This window comes from Anabrus simplex, chromosome 1, assembly GCF_040414725.1.
Source record: "Anabrus simplex isolate iqAnaSimp1 chromosome 1, ASM4041472v1, whole genome shotgun sequence".
In the NCBI taxonomy this organism is placed as follows: Eukaryota; Metazoa; Arthropoda; class Insecta; order Orthoptera; family Tettigoniidae; genus Anabrus; species Anabrus simplex.
Window position 1 is genome coordinate 1368936170 of NC_090265.1, and position 18410 is coordinate 1368954579.

At 39.9% G+C, this 18410-nt stretch overlaps 1 protein-coding gene across 1 annotated transcript in view; it reads left to right on the forward strand.

Moving 5' to 3' along the window:
- The window catches only part of LOC136859161 (peroxidase), a 266353-nt gene that overhangs the window by 165525 nt on the left and 82418 nt on the right, over window positions 1-18410 (forward strand). The window contains exons 5-6 of the mRNA XM_067138679.2: window positions 8577-8735; window positions 17610-17803. Of these exons, the coding sequence (XP_066994780.2) occupies window positions 8577-8735; window positions 17610-17803 (353 nt within the window). The remainder of the gene's footprint in view (window positions 1-8576; window positions 8736-17609; window positions 17804-18410) is intronic.

An 18410-nucleotide genomic window follows, 5' to 3' on the forward strand; every position in this document is an offset into this window, starting at 1 on the left:
TCTGAAGACAAGTGTTGGTATGCCAGTGTCCCATCGGTTTACATTGCTTCGTTCTGCCTCTCCACCATCTAGTGGGGCGTTTCTAACGACGCTGGTACCGGTGCGCATTTTATCCTTCCCTTCTAGTAAATTAGCGTTATTATTATTAAGAATTTAGAAAATGTATTTCGTTAGTGAAGAATATGATCTATATTATGCATGCATTGTTTTGGAGAGGGGTTTAATTTAGCTAAGTGGTTTAGTGTTTAGTAATAGGGGATGTTGTTACATGAGTTGAAATATTGAATGTTTGATGAAAGTTGAACAGAGTAATCTGTTAAGGCTAGGTAGGTTATTGAAGGTTTAGGGAAATCAATATTTCGATTAATATTTAATTTAATAGTGAGTTAGAGTTAACTGAGTCTCTGTCTCGTGTGCGCGGCTAACAAATCTGACACAGTTTGGAATTAAAATTGAGCCAGCGATATGTTGTATTCTCAAGCGGTTTCACATCCTAGCAATGACTACGCCTAATGCTGCTCTAAAAGCAACCAGGCAGTAGTGTTGGCATGAGTTGAATTTAATTTATCGGAATGGCGAAACTAATTTTGAATAGTATTTAAAAGTTGTTTTGTACGAATTCAGTGCTACAGCGTTACTTCAGTGTACCGCCTCGGTTTCTTCCCCGTAATCCCCATGCTTCAGAACAATGTTTATGGGGAGGCTCTGGGCAATGTGTAGTTGTGTGTGGGTTTTGATATTTGTGTTGTAGGAGGGACGAAGTTGGGAGGTGTGACTATGTTCGTGAATGTTTATCATTATCGCTAAATGGCGCAGAAGTAATATTTTGACAACTGGCACACGTCGCCCGGTCTCGATGCACCTCACAAGTAATGTGGTAGTGAGAACTGACACGTCTGTTGCAGTGGGTAGTTCATGTGAATGAGGCCGTGGAGTGGTTCAGTTTAAACAAACTAAATCATGATTGTGACCAGCGAGGCGCTCGTTGGGAGAGGGCATTTGCTTTCGACTGTATGATGTAGGTTAAATCAGAGGCATTGTAGGAGGTGTTGTTGTGGGCTTCTGAGATAGGGTATGATCATTTGTAGGTGATTTTGGACCTCAAGGATCCTGCGGAGGAGATGGAGTGTGCTTGATTGTTTCTCAGCTTTGGTTTAGGATTGGTAGGTGTTGAGTTTTGAGTTCTATGCACTTCCTCAATATATAGTGTTCGTCCTTGGAATTACCCAAAGTCACGGCTGTTCCCCACCTCGGCTGTCCTGAGGATGGGTTCCCGTGGTTTCCCATTACCATGCACTAAAGTGAATGCCTGTCCCGTTCCTAGTATAGACCACCTCCAACACGCTCTCAATTTCTCCTAACACCTTCTTCACCGTATCACATCTCCCTGGCCTAAGAGGCAGCGTTACCGTCTAGGAGACCCGCCGTCCCCATCAGGGACTGAATGAAAACTGGTTAGTAATAGTGGTCTCCCAGTTACAAGAGGATCGGCGTTGGTCACTCTGCTGTGGAGGTAAGAGGCACGTAGTTGCTTTCCCCTTCCCCTTTCTGTTTCTAGTTACTGCATCCTCCTAGCTCCTTTATACGTACCGCTTTAAGGAAGGATATGCAGTCGAGCGCAATATCTGCTGGAACATTGGGAGATCAAATCCATTTGGATCACGGAATAATATATAAACAACAAAACATGAAGCAAACATTCGTAATTTAAATAGACATATGAACCAGTATTTTACGCAGAGGTCCGCCTCTGTGGTGTAGTGGTTAGCGTGATTAGCTGCCACCCCAGGAGGCCCGGGTTCGATTCCCGGCTCTGCCACGAAATTTGAAAAGTGGTACGAGGGCTGGAACGGGGTCCACTCAGCCTCGGGAGGTCAACTGAGTAGAAGTGGGTTCGATTCCCACCTCAGCCATCCTGGAAGTGGTTTTCCGTGGTTTCCCACTTTTCCTCCAGGTGAATGCCGGGATGGTACCTCACTTAAGGCCACGGCAGCTTCCTTCTCTCTTCCTTGCCTCTCCCTTCCAATCTTCCCATCCCTCCACAAGGCCCCTGTTCAGCATAGCAGATGAGGCCGCCTGGGCGAGGTACTGGTCATACTCCCCAGTTGTATCCCCCGACCAAGAGTCTGAAGCTCCAGGACACTGCCCTTGAGGCGGTAGAGGTAGGATCCCTCGCTAAGTCCGAGGGAAAAACCGAACCTGGAGGGTAAACAGATGATGATGATGATGATGATTTTACGCAGAGAAATAATTATTTGAAGAATCATAGCCTTCTTTTATTACGTATTTAAAGCATTTGATTCTGCATTATTTCTATCAGTATTCACGTGAAACTGAGATGTATAAAATTAGACTTACATGAGCTCATAACACCTCATTTTACACAGTAAGGTTTTTAGAAGTCTTGCTCTACACACGCAATCAACTATTTCTTCTACGTAGGACGGTACACATTAACTCTACAGTCTATTTATAAGAAATTGCTATTTATATTTTCTTCCAATTAGAAAATTTATGCATCCAACAATTGAGTGTTACTACTGGCGAAAGTAGTGAACTAGTTATTAAATCAGGAATAATAATGGCATCAAATTCACAACATATTATTATTATTATTATTATTATTATTATTATTATTATTATTATTATTATTATTATTATTATTATTATACCTTTCCCATGGTGTGGTTCAGGCTATTAAAGGCTCCTATTCTGCCAAACCATGTCTTATGACACTGCAATATACGTACAATTTAGCAATATATTACATAAACACTAATAATACTAAACTCTACGTAGTTACGAAATACAATAAAGAAATTAAAACATATCGAATCACTCCCGATGAATAAAGTTGCCGTAATTAGTCAATAAAAATAAATTTAGCATAGTAACGCGAGAAGTGAAATAACAAAACAGGAAATGAGATGTCATGTATTCACACTCAAATTAATTCATCCAAGTACTGCAGCCAAAATTTATTTGTATATGCCGATTCACATATTGTGCCCGTCGTAGTCAGTCTGCGAACACGAGACACCCCAGGGGTGCTCAGTTCGGTGGCTGTAGGCTTATAAAATAAATGAATGTGGCAGGATTATCATAGGGTTCATCAAATAAGCACGTTCCAGGTATAGAACATATATGACACTTTTATTTAATTAAATGCAGTATTGGCCATCCTGAAATCTGTGATTATGATTATGATCGTTACGTTATGGAATTTAATATGGCTCTTGATGTAACAAACCTAGGCACAATCAAATGGGATGGTACACGACAGTTATTTCCCTAACATTCTAACAGAGTATTTACATTGTGAAAATTTTTTTTCTCGTCTTTAAAGTTATTAAGTTATTGGTTTAAAGTTGAATTAAAATTTTCATTCAGAAAAATGAGGTCTGGGCCAAGCCTTCATCGATAATCTGGAAAAAATGCAGTAATTGTAAGAACGAGTATAATAAAGAAATATCCAAGATTCAAAAAGTTAACACTCATAGCAAAAAATAAAATTTACAGTCGTTATCTACCAATAAAATGAAAAATTGAATTTGCCTTGGTTTTCTCTAAGTTAATCCGAGACGTCGGATATACCTGTTCACGTCATCTCACCTCTTTTTTTCGTGAGAATTTATACTGAACGTTAAGTATTTGACCAACAATTAAACAAAATAAAACGCCTCCTGGGCTTGCAAACGTAAGTAAATGGGGAGAATACCATCCATGTGGAAATCCTGTCCACTATCAATCGATAATATCAGTGTCACATATTTCAGAACAGAACACATAAAAAAATAATCCTCTAAATACTAACAAATTACTACTTCTACAGCTAACTACGGAAATTGTCAAGAAGACTGTAAGTACCAAGAAGAATATATCTACACTATGTACATGTCGACGAGTGTCGATCAACCGTATTACTCTCCTGTTAACGAATTTATTGAGTTACAGCAAGATTGAGTTATCACATGAGAGCGAAAAATTGCATCAACGAATAGGCTGGTATAGTCACGAATCAGATATTATTTAGATATTTCGTCGAAGACCTGTTCTTTAGACCTAAGGCCTTCTCGAACATTCATCTGTACCTTGAGCTTGAAATTACTGGATTACTTGAGAAAATTTGGGATATTCCCACGAATTAAAAAGTACATCGATTAACATGGACTTTCATTTTCTTCATCTGAAGACACTAACATTAGACTACACTGCATTTATCGCGAATAATCCATTTACATGTGAAAAGCTCAGTTTCACGAAGATTCGTGCCATGCACAATTATTCCATATACTCTACACGTACAGTGTACCACAATGACGACCCTAACTTGTCGCATCCTAATCTCAAATATGTGTAGTCATGAAATATCAGGACCTACCAACGTCCTACAAATACATAATATCCACTTAAAAGTGTCTCGATGATAAATTACTCCAGCCAATTATCACATGCTCCCAATGCACATGTTCACATTAAATTCGTACGTAGAATTCGGACTCAATATCCCGATGACACGTTGTCTCAGACACGAGGTACAAGTAGAAGTTCCATTACAAGGAAACTACAGAAAATGTGGACGAAATACCCTACCATTAAATCCATCGGACATAAATTAATTCATATTCGTGACGAAATTTACTCAATAAGCAAAGATGGTGTCGATAACACATGGATAACTCTATCAGAACCCTCACTGTCAAATTCATGGCCACATGGTCATTAAGTAATCACATGTGTCAGTTTTACGACGTATTCGAGCAAATAAACAACCATAAAATGTGTCAAAATAGCTTACTAAGAAGAAAGAAAGAATAGAACAAAACTACATAGAACAGATATAAATGAGACGTAATCGACTTAACTTATAGAGAAATCTTCATGTCTGGAAGTCTGGGTTCTCAATCAGCCATGCCAGGACGAAAGAATCTGCATCCCGACGCCGCCAACGATGGTCAAAGGTTTAGAACTTCATGGTGAAGCACTGGAAATCCATGATGCGAAGTTCCGTCCTCTTCTGGAAATATTCACGTCCACGTCTTCCGCGTCCACTCTTAAGAAAGCTGAAACTTACACAAAATGCTTTAGAGTAGGCTCCAAACACACACGCAACTGTATTTTGGAAATGACACGTACTTAAGGGATTAATATCTGCACATTCGACGTCTGATCACAGCACTGTTCTAACTTGTATCCAATTATCGGAGGCGTAGAGCACAGGAGTTAAGCCAGTATTCACGACGTTCCACGCTGAGCGACCGAAGGTGATAGTCCAGGAACACGCCAGTGTGTGAGAATGAGTATTCGTATCACATGACTTAAATATCATGTCTGGTGCACATGCACGGAAGTAAAGTCAATTTAGACACTAAATTCTTCCACTGTACGAATCTACAACTTCATCACCATTTTAGCCACAAGGTCGTGCAAATTATTTCAAAATTTCAGTTTTTAATTTATATCCTCTAAATGTGCTATTCTTTTATCCAGTTTATTTTACTATAGTTCTTGAGCCTTCCGTAATTATGCACGTCGCCACCAAAGATATTACAAATATTTCATTCATATCGTTCCTCGCAATTACAGGTGACACGCGCTGGCCTCCTTCTTTCACTCGCCAACCTTCATTTTTTTATTTTTATTCCGTTAGCCAGCCGGCCGCTCTCCGCACAAAAAAACTCGTTCTCGCCCTTGTCCAAGGTCGCGCGCACCCCATCTCGCCGACAAGCGAACACAAGCCGCACCAACACCTGTTCACTCATTTGTGGCCTCACGGTCACAATATGGTGTCCCTGAGAACATTAGACAACGAAATCTATGATCGAATTGTAATAACAACAAAATAATTATTCTAGGGGATGAATCTGTTATTTCGTATTTTGAGGATTAAGCATTTGGCTGCAGCTTTGGTTGGGATATTATGAATGTGTAAGACCAACTAGAAAGGCTCTGTTAGATACGAGAAGGTATATTATTTTGTAGAGTAGAAGCAAAGAGTGACAGCTACGACGCTGGTTTAATTTAAGCCAATTTATCTTAAGGAATTTTCAATATATAGCGGACAAAAGCATTCTGAGCTCTCTGAAGTCTATTAAGTAAGACACCACTTAGTCTATCATATACGAGGTCATAATAGTCTGTGGCATTATCAGCTACTGAACCAACAGAATTCTGCCCTTTAATCGAAGCAAATATTTCAGTCTTTTATGAAAGTTAAAGGGAAAAAATACTCGTTAGTAAATACGTGATACGTGTTCTGTCCAGTCAAGGTTTTTGTCTAGCTAACGGGAAAAACAAAAGAGCTATTTACTCTTATCCATACAGCAGATGAAAAATGAAAACCTGCAACCTGTTTTCAAGTCAGTGACCGGGTCAGGGATGTAATGAATGAATCATATATAGGCTATTATTACGATGGGGTCGCCACTCCCACAGTGATATATTAATGAATGATAGATGCTACGAAATTAGAATGGAGAGTGTTGCTGGAATGAAAGATGACAGGGAAAACCGGAGTACCCGGAGAAAAACCTGTCCCGCCTCCGCTTTGTCCAGCACAAATCTCACATGGAGTGACCGGGGTTTGAACCACGGTATCCAGCGGTGAGAGGCCGACGCGCTCCATACAGCAGATAATGAAATGAAATGGCGTATGCCTTTTAGTGCCGGGAGTGTCCGAGGACATGTTCGGCTCGCCAGATGCAGGTCTTTTGATGTGACTCCCGTAGGTGACCTGCGCGTCGTGATGAGGATGAAATGATGGTGAAGACGGCACATACAGCCAGCCCCGTGCCAGCGAAATTAACCAATTAAGGTTAAAATTCCCGACCCTGCCGGGAATCGAACCCAGGACCCTTGTGACCAAAGGCCAGCACGCTCACCATTTAGCCTTGGAGACCGACATAGCAGATAATAAAGCAGATAAAATCAACGGGGAGTTTAATGTGACTTGAGTGACAGCACCATGCCAGTGGTCAGACAAACAACAATATGCAACTAAGAAGCCGGGAGAATTTCGCAGAATTTCGGACAAGAAACTGTACCGTACTATAAATCCGCAAAATTGTCCACATTCCGTCCCGATTTTTTCAACTTTAACGTACTTCACGTTACTGCCACTTGCTTTCGGAGGAAAATGTCACTTTGACATATCGTATAAAACGTTTGACTGCAGCCATGTAACATTGATAAATTCCTGAGGAATACGTGTAATCCACTCCAAATTACCGAGCGAAGAACGGGCACAAATGCTAGCATTCACATGAAAGTGCTGCTCAAAAGTTGATTAAAATGTATCTATTTAGCGTGAAGGTTAATATTATTTTCTCTTGGGTTTTATGTTTTATTCGATTTTTACCTAGAAGAAAAAGATAATGTTATGATTACAAGTCATGCGCAATAAGGCAACATGGTTCCGAGATCTACGACAAAGCCGCTGAAAGGTATTGAAGTAGAGAGGGACATTACTCTACAAGAGATGTTTATAAAGGAAAGATACTAACATGTTTAAAAATTGTACTTAAATTTGATGTTTTGTTGAACGTCATGGCCTACTTACACCTTCTCCCGAGGTTGCATTATCGAGATCAGGGCCTCGTGTTAATCTAGCCCCTAATGATAATCATTCGGATGCGGTACAAGTCCATCAAACACACCGACATCCCATGTAGGAGGTTAATTGTTGATGGAATTCGATGATAAGCTGAGATCGAATCCTTTCCTTGAAACCTGTAAAGAGAAAACTCCTCTGTATCACGTGCTTCAACCACCTGAAATATTTAAGTCCAGTCTATTGTTGAGACTACTAAACGTCTATCATTGACGGAGGTTAAGGTAGTGAGCATGATAAATATTGCACACATGCCTTTAACAACTCGTTACAGTGGAAAAGAACTGTCATTGATTATGCATAACATCAAGTTGAACTTGCTTCAATGAAGTTCGGAATGTTATCGCCTCACATTCATGTTTTAACGCAATAAAAGTTTACACAGAAACACTCGCCATTCATTAAAAAGTTCGCGCAAGGTATTTAACGGCATTTAACAAGTGGTGATCGCCGTTGATACTCCTCAGAATGCTCACCTATCGAGCTCAAAACAGTTTCGCCGGTACATGTAACACACGCACAGCCTGGACTGTCGCTGGATCTCTCCAAAGAAGGGGGCGGGGACATTATATTAATAACGAGTGAAATTACCGGTTCCTTACAGGGGGATGAAGTGTTGTAAGTATAAGTTTTGGTTTAGGGCCTATCTTTGTATATCCTTGATTCCTGAAAGATATTAACGCTATCAGGTCAAATAAAAAATGAAGTATTAGAGCAGTCGTCGGCCTATGAATGCTGTGACATATCGCTCCAAAACACTGCCCACATTTCATGTTTTTATCCCTTATTTTTTCAACCTAGATACAGAATTTCTAAAAAGGGTATCTTACTCGTTACGTATGAGCTCTGTGTCAAATTTCTTGAATCGGTGATTCTTCAGATATTGTGATGACACTGATGACTCATGAGTGATTGAATAGTGAATATCCCGAATGAGAAAATTGAAAAGTAAACTTTGTTTCCACAGGTGTGAATTCTCCGCGTTCTGAAGGACTTCCAGGAGCTCGACTTGTTAGCACTCAGTTCGCCACTGACGCCGATGTGCCATATGACAACTATACCTTGCTCGTCATGCAGTGGGGGCAGTTTCTGGATCACGATCTCACGCATACTCCAATACAAAGAGGTAAGTACATTTTCTCAATGAAGTTCTTGATATATACGAAGCTCATTTCGATGATAACAGAAAAATCAAACAAATATGTACACAAATATATATTTAAAAAATACATAAATTAAAATCCGAGGAACCAAACGAGCCTTTACAATCAACCTCGTGAGCTTCATTAAATATTATTACAGTTCTATTCTACCAGATTGTGTGCGATCAATTGTTGAACCATTAGCTCCCTCTGAATGTGATAGGTAGAGAGTTGGCCTCCTGATCGTAAGAATATGGTTTCAAACCTAGTACACATAGTCAGATTTTTGAGAAGTGTGAAATAGTCTTTTTGACATTATCGTGCGATGTTGGCATGTAAGACATGTCCGGTGGCACATCTGGTGTTTAATCGACAAGATTAGTTAAAAATCTAACAAAGAAAAATCAAAAGAGCACTTCGTGATATACCCGATGCTTACGTGACAAAATAATGAAAAATGAATGAATGAAGTTCCCAGTTACGGAAGACCAACCGCTGTAGAAGGAGTATTAATTAATTATAATCATAATACATGCAGTTAATTTTTTATAATTCATATTAAAATAATCCAACTGAAAAATGCTACAAAATGATTTAAGTATAGTTTATCATATATATCCCATAAATACCCTATAAATACTTCTTGGATGTATCTTTATTTAATGACTAGGTAAATTTAGTTTTTGAGGTTTTTCCTAGACTTTAACTGTCATAGAGTCTAGGATACCTCCACATGCTTATGCTTACTACTAGCTACATGCATTTTCTCTGGTTTAAACCTCCTTTAGATTTCTCAAGTTCCTCTTATATCACAGTATTACGTAGTTTTGTTATTCAGCCTGTAGAGCTTTAGATAATGACTCCTACATACCAGAAAGCTTTTCAGTAGCGAAAATACACAAAATGAGAGTTAGTTTTGATAGTGTGCTATATAAGGGGAATGTTTTCTGCTTATCTGAAGGATCTCCTAGGTCATTGGAAATTACCTCGAGTTCATTGACGATATGTATGAAAAATCCGCTGAATAAACGGACGCTTTTATAATTTTCTGTCCATCTACACATTTAAAACAACTAGGGGAGCATGTTTTGTAACGTTTGGTATGTGAACGTTAATTTGATAGATGGGGTTTCAATAGTCGCACAACATACCCTGAGACCTTACCTACTCGGGGTATGTCAAATCGAAGTTATACTCCGTCTGCAGGCGTAGCCATGCATTAAACTGTCAAGTGATCCCTCAAAACAAAGTGAATAGCGGTGCATACGTGTGTCGTTGTGAGGTATACAGACTACTGCGTTCATTTGAACACGTTGTACGTAAACCAGCACATCCCATAAGACATCTTAATGAGGTTAAATTCGCAATGGCCGTCACTTTGATCCAGGAAGGATGAACTTTTCATCGTGTTGCTGTGGATCTCAATGTCTCTCCGTCAGTTATTCAACGCCTGTGGAATCACTACGTTGAGACAGGCCAGTTTACAAGGTGGGTTGGACGAGGTCATGGACGCAAGACAACCCCACAGGTTGACCGATATCTAATCCTCTGTACGTTGTGGCGTCGTTCAGCAACCGCCAGAGAACTGCAACAAGACCTTAGGAGGGTCACTGGAGCCACGGTGTCCGACCAGACAGTAAGAAACAGGTTATGAGAAGTGTCCTTACTAGGGTTGGGCAGACCGGAACATTCAGTTGTTCCGCAACATTAGGAGCTTGAGGCGGAGTGTTACGGTACAGAGTACCGACACACGGGACACGGGTCTGTAACTGCGTCGTAGAGAGAACTTCGAGAGGCAACATGTAATGCTCCGCGTCAGCTGGAATATGGCTGTATCGAACGTGCTGTGTCAAGGCCGCACTAGATACAGTAGATTAGTTGGCCTTGGCTGTGTCTGATTGTCGATACCGGCTGTGTGCCGCCCTGTGCTGGAGTGTAAACATTTTTCATCCAGTTATATCTTTAATTCCAAAGCGATGACCTATATTTTTCTTGCGTTAAATGTTTCCTTAAAGTCCAAATTCATTTTTAACGTCAATCCCCGAGAAAGTGTTGAGGGAAATTTTCGAGATATTAAAGAAAGTAAATGGAAGTTAAGAGGGAAGGAATTCGAAGTGCAGAGAGCATAACACCACGAAAGTACAATATTTCCATCCAGTCATGTTTTTAATTCCCAAGCGATGACCTGTACTTTTCTTGGGCTTAAAAGTTTCCTTAAAGTCCAAATTAATGTTTAACGTCAATCCCCGAGAAAGTGTTGAGAGAAATTTTCGAGATATTAAAGAAGGTTAATGGAAGTTGAGAGGGAAGGACTTCGAAGTGCAAAGAGCATAACAGCACGAAATTAATTAAACTTTACGAAAGACGGTAAACTTTGCGTAATGTCGCATCGGAGTCCTGTTCAGGGCTTTTCTTACTAGAAGAAAACCGGACAGAGTGAAATGCAATTTGTTCTTCTATTTTGTCTGCAAAGGGATCTTCAACCGGCACAATGACAAGACATTTCAAACTTAAACATCCCACAGTTTTCATTTTTGTGTTATGCGTGTATATTGTGTTTAAGTTTTATTTTCATGTTCTGCTTGTATAGTTTTATTTTTAATCTTTGTATATAGTGTTTAATTTTATCTTCGTGTTTTGCTTGTATGGGTTAAGTATTATTTTCGTGTTCCGCTTGTATATTGTGTACGTGAATAGAGTACTGACGAATGTTTCTTCAACTGTGCGAGTATACTTTTAATTGGTGAAAATAACATTGTGACATTTGTAAACACATGCACTGCCAGTGTAATCGTGACAGGAGTATTTCAGAATGAATGAAAACATTATTATCCTAAAAAGTAAACTTAGACATGATTTTGGGTATTTCATTCAGAGTTCCGACTGCTTTCTCATGTGCCGTGACGTTTTGTCCTGGCCCTAATTACTCACAATAGAGACCAATACATTCAACTGGTGTAAATATTCTTGAATTAGTTACTTTTAAACACCTGCACTGCCATTGTAACCATGTTATGTGTATTTCATACTGACCGGAATAATCTTAACCTAAAAGCAGCCTTTAAACTTGATTATTGGGCGCAAATTTCAGAGTTCCGACTGTTCGTTCAAGTTCCGTGCAGCTTTATGCTGGACATGGCCATAACTACACACAGGCACACACCACACAGCACGTTCGGTACAGGCATATTCCCGCTGGCGCGGAGCATGTAATGTTGCCTCTCGAAGTTCTCTCTACTGCACAGTTCAGCTAGTAGGCGTAGGGCAGTGCATAGTGGGGCTTCTGACGGGACAGCGGGTCAGTGTCTCTGTCTTGCTAGAGAGTGTTTCGGAACAATTGACACTCGGTGATCTGGAACAGCGGAACATAACTGTGCATCGGCACAGTGTGCCGAAACAGGGATATAGTGCCCAACCGTAGTCCTTACGACCCAGGCGTCCTGTTCGAGTGCCCCGTTTAACGCAGCAACATCGCGCAGTTTGGTTTCTGTTTGCCCGTACAAACGTCAACTGGCAACTTCGCCAATGGAGACCTATGTTGTTCACAAACGAGTCCAGATTTCCCCTAACACAGCGTTATGGACGTCAACGTTAATGGAGACGCCGTGGTGAGCAGTAAATGCCAAATATGTCCAGGAAGGTGACCGATTCGGACAATGTTCTCTGATGATGTGGGGTGGCATCAGTATCGATGGCCGTACGGATCTTGTCGTCGTCCCTGGTAATCTTACCGCTGTGGGGTACATCGAGCACTCATACAGCATGTGTTGGTTGCTGCATACTGTGTTAGCCCTGAATTCGTACTCATGCACGACAATGCTAGGGTTCATGTAGCGCGCATCACCAGAGCTGTCTTGCGAGAACTGGAAGTTCAAGAGAAGGAAAGGCCATCAGTGAGTCCCGACCTTAATCCCATCGAGCATGTGTGGGATAGGCTTGACAGAAGTGTTCGTGGGCGTCCTGGTCCACGATAAACTCTCCAAGACCTCGATCAGGCTCTCATTGAAGAATGGGACCTGATACCGCAACGTGAACTCCGTCGACTTAAATGGAGCATGCTACGTAGTTGCCAAGCTGTGGTAAATGCTCGTGGAGGACATAAACCATACTGACGCTCTCCAACTGTGAAAAAAATTCCACCCTGGAGGACTGTTATTGCTTTGTTTTCGCCCCTATTTGGACATTTCCGTTTGGGTTATGGAAATGAACGCGAATCCATTGATGTTCTTTTGTATACTTCAACGGTAAAGAATAAAGGTTTAGTTGGTAATATACATGAGTTTGAGGTGTTGTTTTGTAGAGCATGACATACGTTCAAAAACTTGTTCCCCTAATGTTTTGAACTGTCTATTTTCATACAACGTTGGGATATTCTGTATTCATCCCCTGTACTTAGAACTTTGCCTCAAGTATTTAATCACATTTATAGTAGCTGTTGAGTTCCGAACTTGATTGCAATTTATTCACGCCATTTCTCACTACATTTATTCTATGAGCAAAACAATGCACTTAAAATGCCTTACGGTATTGTTCTTTTATTTTTACTTGTACACCACCATGTATACATACCAGCAATTGTTGTATAGTCGTCATATCCCTACTTTAACAATTTAGTCATAATCCATATTGATGCACAGCTTCTAGCAAAGATTTCGCAATATTTTCAGCTTCCAACTCATAAAGGGAACGGAAGATAGACAATAATTTATTATTCGGTTTCTTTCACTGTCTTCAAAACAAACATATCTCAAACCAATTACACAACTGTTCTATTTCACGAATATCATGAGTTTCATGCAAAGAAAGTAAACCTTGACAGGTTCAACCCTGATACTATGTCCCCGGAAATCATAGTATCACATACATGAATAATTTCACTTTGTGTTCTGAAAGATGTGTATTTTACATTAGTAGGGCAAATTTCTAAATACCTATGTTTTTAATAGTTCATCCCCAGCGTCTATTTTACATTTTAGTAATGGATTGAATCTCCCTTATCCTTAAGTGTTCCCCTAAGGACAATTTATTTTGTTAAAGTATGAAGGCTTTCACGGCCGGTGTCAATATAATAAAAATCTTCCGGGCTATTATGCCTTGGTCCACTCCTCTCGCTTCTCCCTGTATCCCGCTGGCGACTGCTACAGGAGAGCGTATCTACACGACGCCACAGAAGATGACTACCGCAGCAGGAGGAAGTAGGTTCGGCAGCCGTCCAGAAAGTTAGGGGAGACCAGGACGGAAGGAGATACATTAAGGTGGGTAGGGTTGAGACTCTAGTCATGCGGACTCTGTTGTTAGACATTTGTGTGGATGAAAGGAAAATAGGATAGTGTTATCTAGGAACTAAGTTAAGGCAGATGTTGAGGAAAGTAGAATACAATAAAGAGGGGAAGGAGAAGGTGGCAGTTTTTCTTGTCGGTGAAAACAATGTTAGGATCTGGTTAATTCAGCACGGGAGGAGTTTAAGGGAGCGGGAATTTACCATTGGAAGACTGTATAGGAAGGATACAGACTGGAAGGTGATCGGCGATTTAAATAAGGCTATGGAGTGGGTATGTGGGAAACTGGGAGTGAGATTTGAAAATCGTAATGTGTGGGTAGGAGATAGGGCGAGGCTCAAATTTCTCTCATGAACGGTAGTGGTACGTATATGTTAAGAGCTTATTTAGAAGGGTTATAGGGAGGTACATTGGGGGAAACGGGTCGGACTAGTGAGCGGTGATAAAGGGAGCTGGAAGACAAGTGAGGAATGACAAAATAATTAGTATTAAACTCTTAGAAGCATTGAAAAAAGGAATATAATTAATTTAATAGATCTTTGTTTACCAGATATTGTAATAGGAGCAGAATGATGGCTAAATACGGGAATTTTATTACGGAAGTGAAGTTTCTATCGTAGTGACATGATATGAATGGTAGGAGAGTATTCATAATGAAAAAAACAAGAATTTGTAACCGGTACAATGTGAAGGATGAGAAACATATAATTCTGTGTGGAAGGCTCATCCCTAAAGATAATAGGCAGCCTGATGTTTTTAGGGTGTACACGCCTGGAAAGTGTGGCGCTGATGCTGATGCGGAATTATTTGATAAGTTAATCAACTACTTGGGAAACGACACAGAAAGGAACGTCGCTTCAGAGGATGATCTCAATTTAGCAGATGTCAATTTCGTTGGTAATGGTAATGACAGGAAGCATGATGAACAAATTATGAATAAGTTAATCTGAGAAGGACAACTGAATCAGAAACTGATGCAATCGAGAGAAGAATATTCTGTGCTTGGGGCTGGCAAAACCAGATGGGCTCTGTAGAGAAACTGAAGTTATACATGATGTAAGTGATGACGAAGGTGACTTTTGTCGTAGTTAAAATTAAATGCGAAAGAAATATTTTACAATTAGTAATATTAGGTAATACCATATGGTTGATGAGACAGACATGAGTTTTTGGAAAATAATTACGATCGGTGGAAAATGGTAAATAAACATTTAAAGAGTCTGTGTGATGGGTTTAAAGCGGTTGCTGAGGAATGTTAAACAGGTGTGTACATTTAAAGATGATAAGGGATGTTAAATACCCGCTATATTATAACAGAGGAGTAAAGAGACTAAGAAGGAGGTGCAAATTGGAAAGAAATAGAGTAAAAAATGGTTGTAAAAGGGAGGATAAACTGAAGGAACTTACTAGAATATTGAATCTGGGGAGGAAGTCAGCTGATGATAACGTAATGGCAAACATAATTGGCAGATTTTCGCTGGGTTAAACACATGAATCCGATTATACATAAAGATTACAGATCTCTACATATGGTTATGAGGATAATTAGGGGTTGTATTAAGGATGTAAAGGCGTTATCATATAAGTCTTCAGTAAGCCACAATAAGAGTGACCTCACCAGGATTGTTTCGAGAGCTGGATAAATCCAAATAAAAATATCACGATTTGTTCCGGGTGATTTCAGATACAAGAATATCGTTTCAAAAATGTCGCAAAGTTTAGACGGGGAAGACATGGGAGAAAGGAGACAAGGTGCTCGGCTAAGCGGTTTGTTTCGAGCTGCCATTGGAGAGATGGGGCGGAATGACATTAGTAGACTAATCAGTTTGATTGACGTTTTTGTAAATAGGATAGATCATGAAGATAAAGTTGGAGTTTAAGAGGACAAATAGGGACTAATATTCCAGCTGGGTGGCTTCCCTAAATACAGAAGAGATTGATTGATTGATTGATTGATTGATTGATTGATTGATTGATTGATTGATTGATTGATTGATTGATTGATTGATTGATTGATTGATTGATTGATTGATTGAATGATTGATTGATAGATTGATTATGCCATGTTGGAAGTGATAACGTGGTTTTGGAAAATTGTAGCAAAGAAACGTCACCATTTATTGAGTGAAAATCACATTCAATGTCAGTGGCATGTTTGCAAATAAAAGAGAGTTTCCCACCCAACGCACGCCAATTTGCGAAATATCATCATATTTCATTTTTTCTGCTTTGTCTGCCATCCCTCCCTTTTTTGTGTCTTTCTTGGCGGAAGTTTCTAAAAGTTCCTGTGAGCGTTGATTCCTTACAGCATAGACTGTTCGTTAAAACCTGCAGATCAAAACGTTTCACTGTCTTCTACTGACATTAATTTTCTTTAAAAATAACCCAGGACACTAATAATAATACTGCCTTATTTCCCCCGAATTTTTTCCTAATTTGAGGATCAACTGTACACTCTTCTGCCTTTATTCTTTGAACTATTAACTCGCACGCACGAGCACGAGCTCTCAAACTGCACAGACTGTACAAATGCAATCCACCTGTCCTCTAGAATTTTACGTCCGATTTTTATATAATCATTATACTACTGACTGCATGTGACTGCCGGAAAATTTAAATGCACATTGTTTTGGAGATCTCTACAGGCAGTTCAGCCAACCAGCCGTGTCACGTGAGAAACGTAAGCAAACGAGACGTTCTTTTCTTAAATTAAGAACTAAGGGAGATAAAGCCTTGGGGTTTGCTTAAAAATAACTTCCATATTCGAGGACCGTTTGCCTCCCTTTAAGCCCCCTGTAATGTAGAGTCGGTAGCAAAGACGTTGGCCGATGACTTACTTATAAGTGCTTGCACATAAAAATCTCTGAACATGACCAAAAAAATTTCTTATCACTAAAATAAATAAATTAAACGCTTCTAGGTTGATCTGAGGTGTTTCTTTACTTGCAGTGAAAAAAAAAATGCAAACATAATGAAGATGAAATGGGAGTTAGGTCTATGACATGATAACTTCCTTAAATTGCATTTGTATTTGCATTTGGCGTGACTTTCCATTATATTAAAACTTTCATGCTCTATTTCAAATTCTGTGCATAATTCGATATTCACCCATTTTAACTGTCAACTTTTAGATTTACGAACATTTTGGTAAACCGCTACATTAAAAGACCGCAAAATGTGGTGAAAGGTAAGAAAGGAATTATCCCGTTACTGCTGTATCGCATTTTAAGGTACGAACGCTGTGCAGTTTTGTGGAAAGTGTGTGATTTAGTTATACTTTGTTTAGGTTTCACCGCTCTTACCATCTTTACATTTCCTTATTAACCTTGCAAGGAACACCCGTGCGAAATTTCATTCGAGGGTAGTGTGAAAATTGGTGATGAGTATCTGTGTGTGTGTGTGTGTGTGTGTGTGTGTGTGTGTGTGTGTGTGTGTGTGTGTGTGTGTGTGTGAGTTGCGTCAGGGTTTTCGATTTTATATATAGAGGTGAATGTCTTTCTAACGAACTGTTAATAATGTTAATCTGCTTGTATGGGCTTTGAATTAACCATGTTTTCTTTGTTTCTTTTTTATGTGCAGGTCAGAGTGGATTTGGCCTAACGTGCTGCAGAAATGGAGACATTATAGAACAGGCTAATCGTCATCCTGACTGCTTCCCGATACCCATTCCAAAAGATGATCATATCTTCTCCCGGTTCAATGAGCGTTGTATGGAGTTCGTGAGGTCGTTACCAGCTCCTCGTCCTGAATGTAACTTTGGACCCAGAGAGCAGGTAAGAAACGCGTTTCGCAAGGTGTATTTTGGCACGTATCTGCAGCATAACGTACAATACAATAATGTAATAATCATTGCAATGATTTTTAAGTTACATCTCATATTCATCCATCTATTTTTACATATCCTCACAACGATATAACTGTACTATCATCGTCATCATTTTTCAAACTTATTTAATAATCCCGGATAATATCGATGCCAGTTGCAGGTCGGGCTGCTTAACCGAATGGTCAACGCCCCGTTCTTGGATGTAGAGATTCCCAGGTTCGAATCTCAGTTAGGACGAGATTTTTAACCGCGTCTGGTTAATTCCTCTGTCTCAAAGACTGGCTGTTCATGTTTGTTCCAATAGATGCACATACAACATTACCAACAACCGCAGAAACTTGCAATAGTGAATACATTCTAGCACGTAGCGGAGACGTCGAGAAGAGCATCTAGGCTAAAAAACTGTGTCCGCTCCCTCTCATATGAGATAGACCCTCAATTGAATGCTTGCAGCTGTGTGAGAGCCGTTTCAGCCCCAATTCAAGAATTAAAATATTCAATGAGCCGTGAATATAATTAGAAACATTTGCGCAGTTTAACTCTTCCGCATCTGT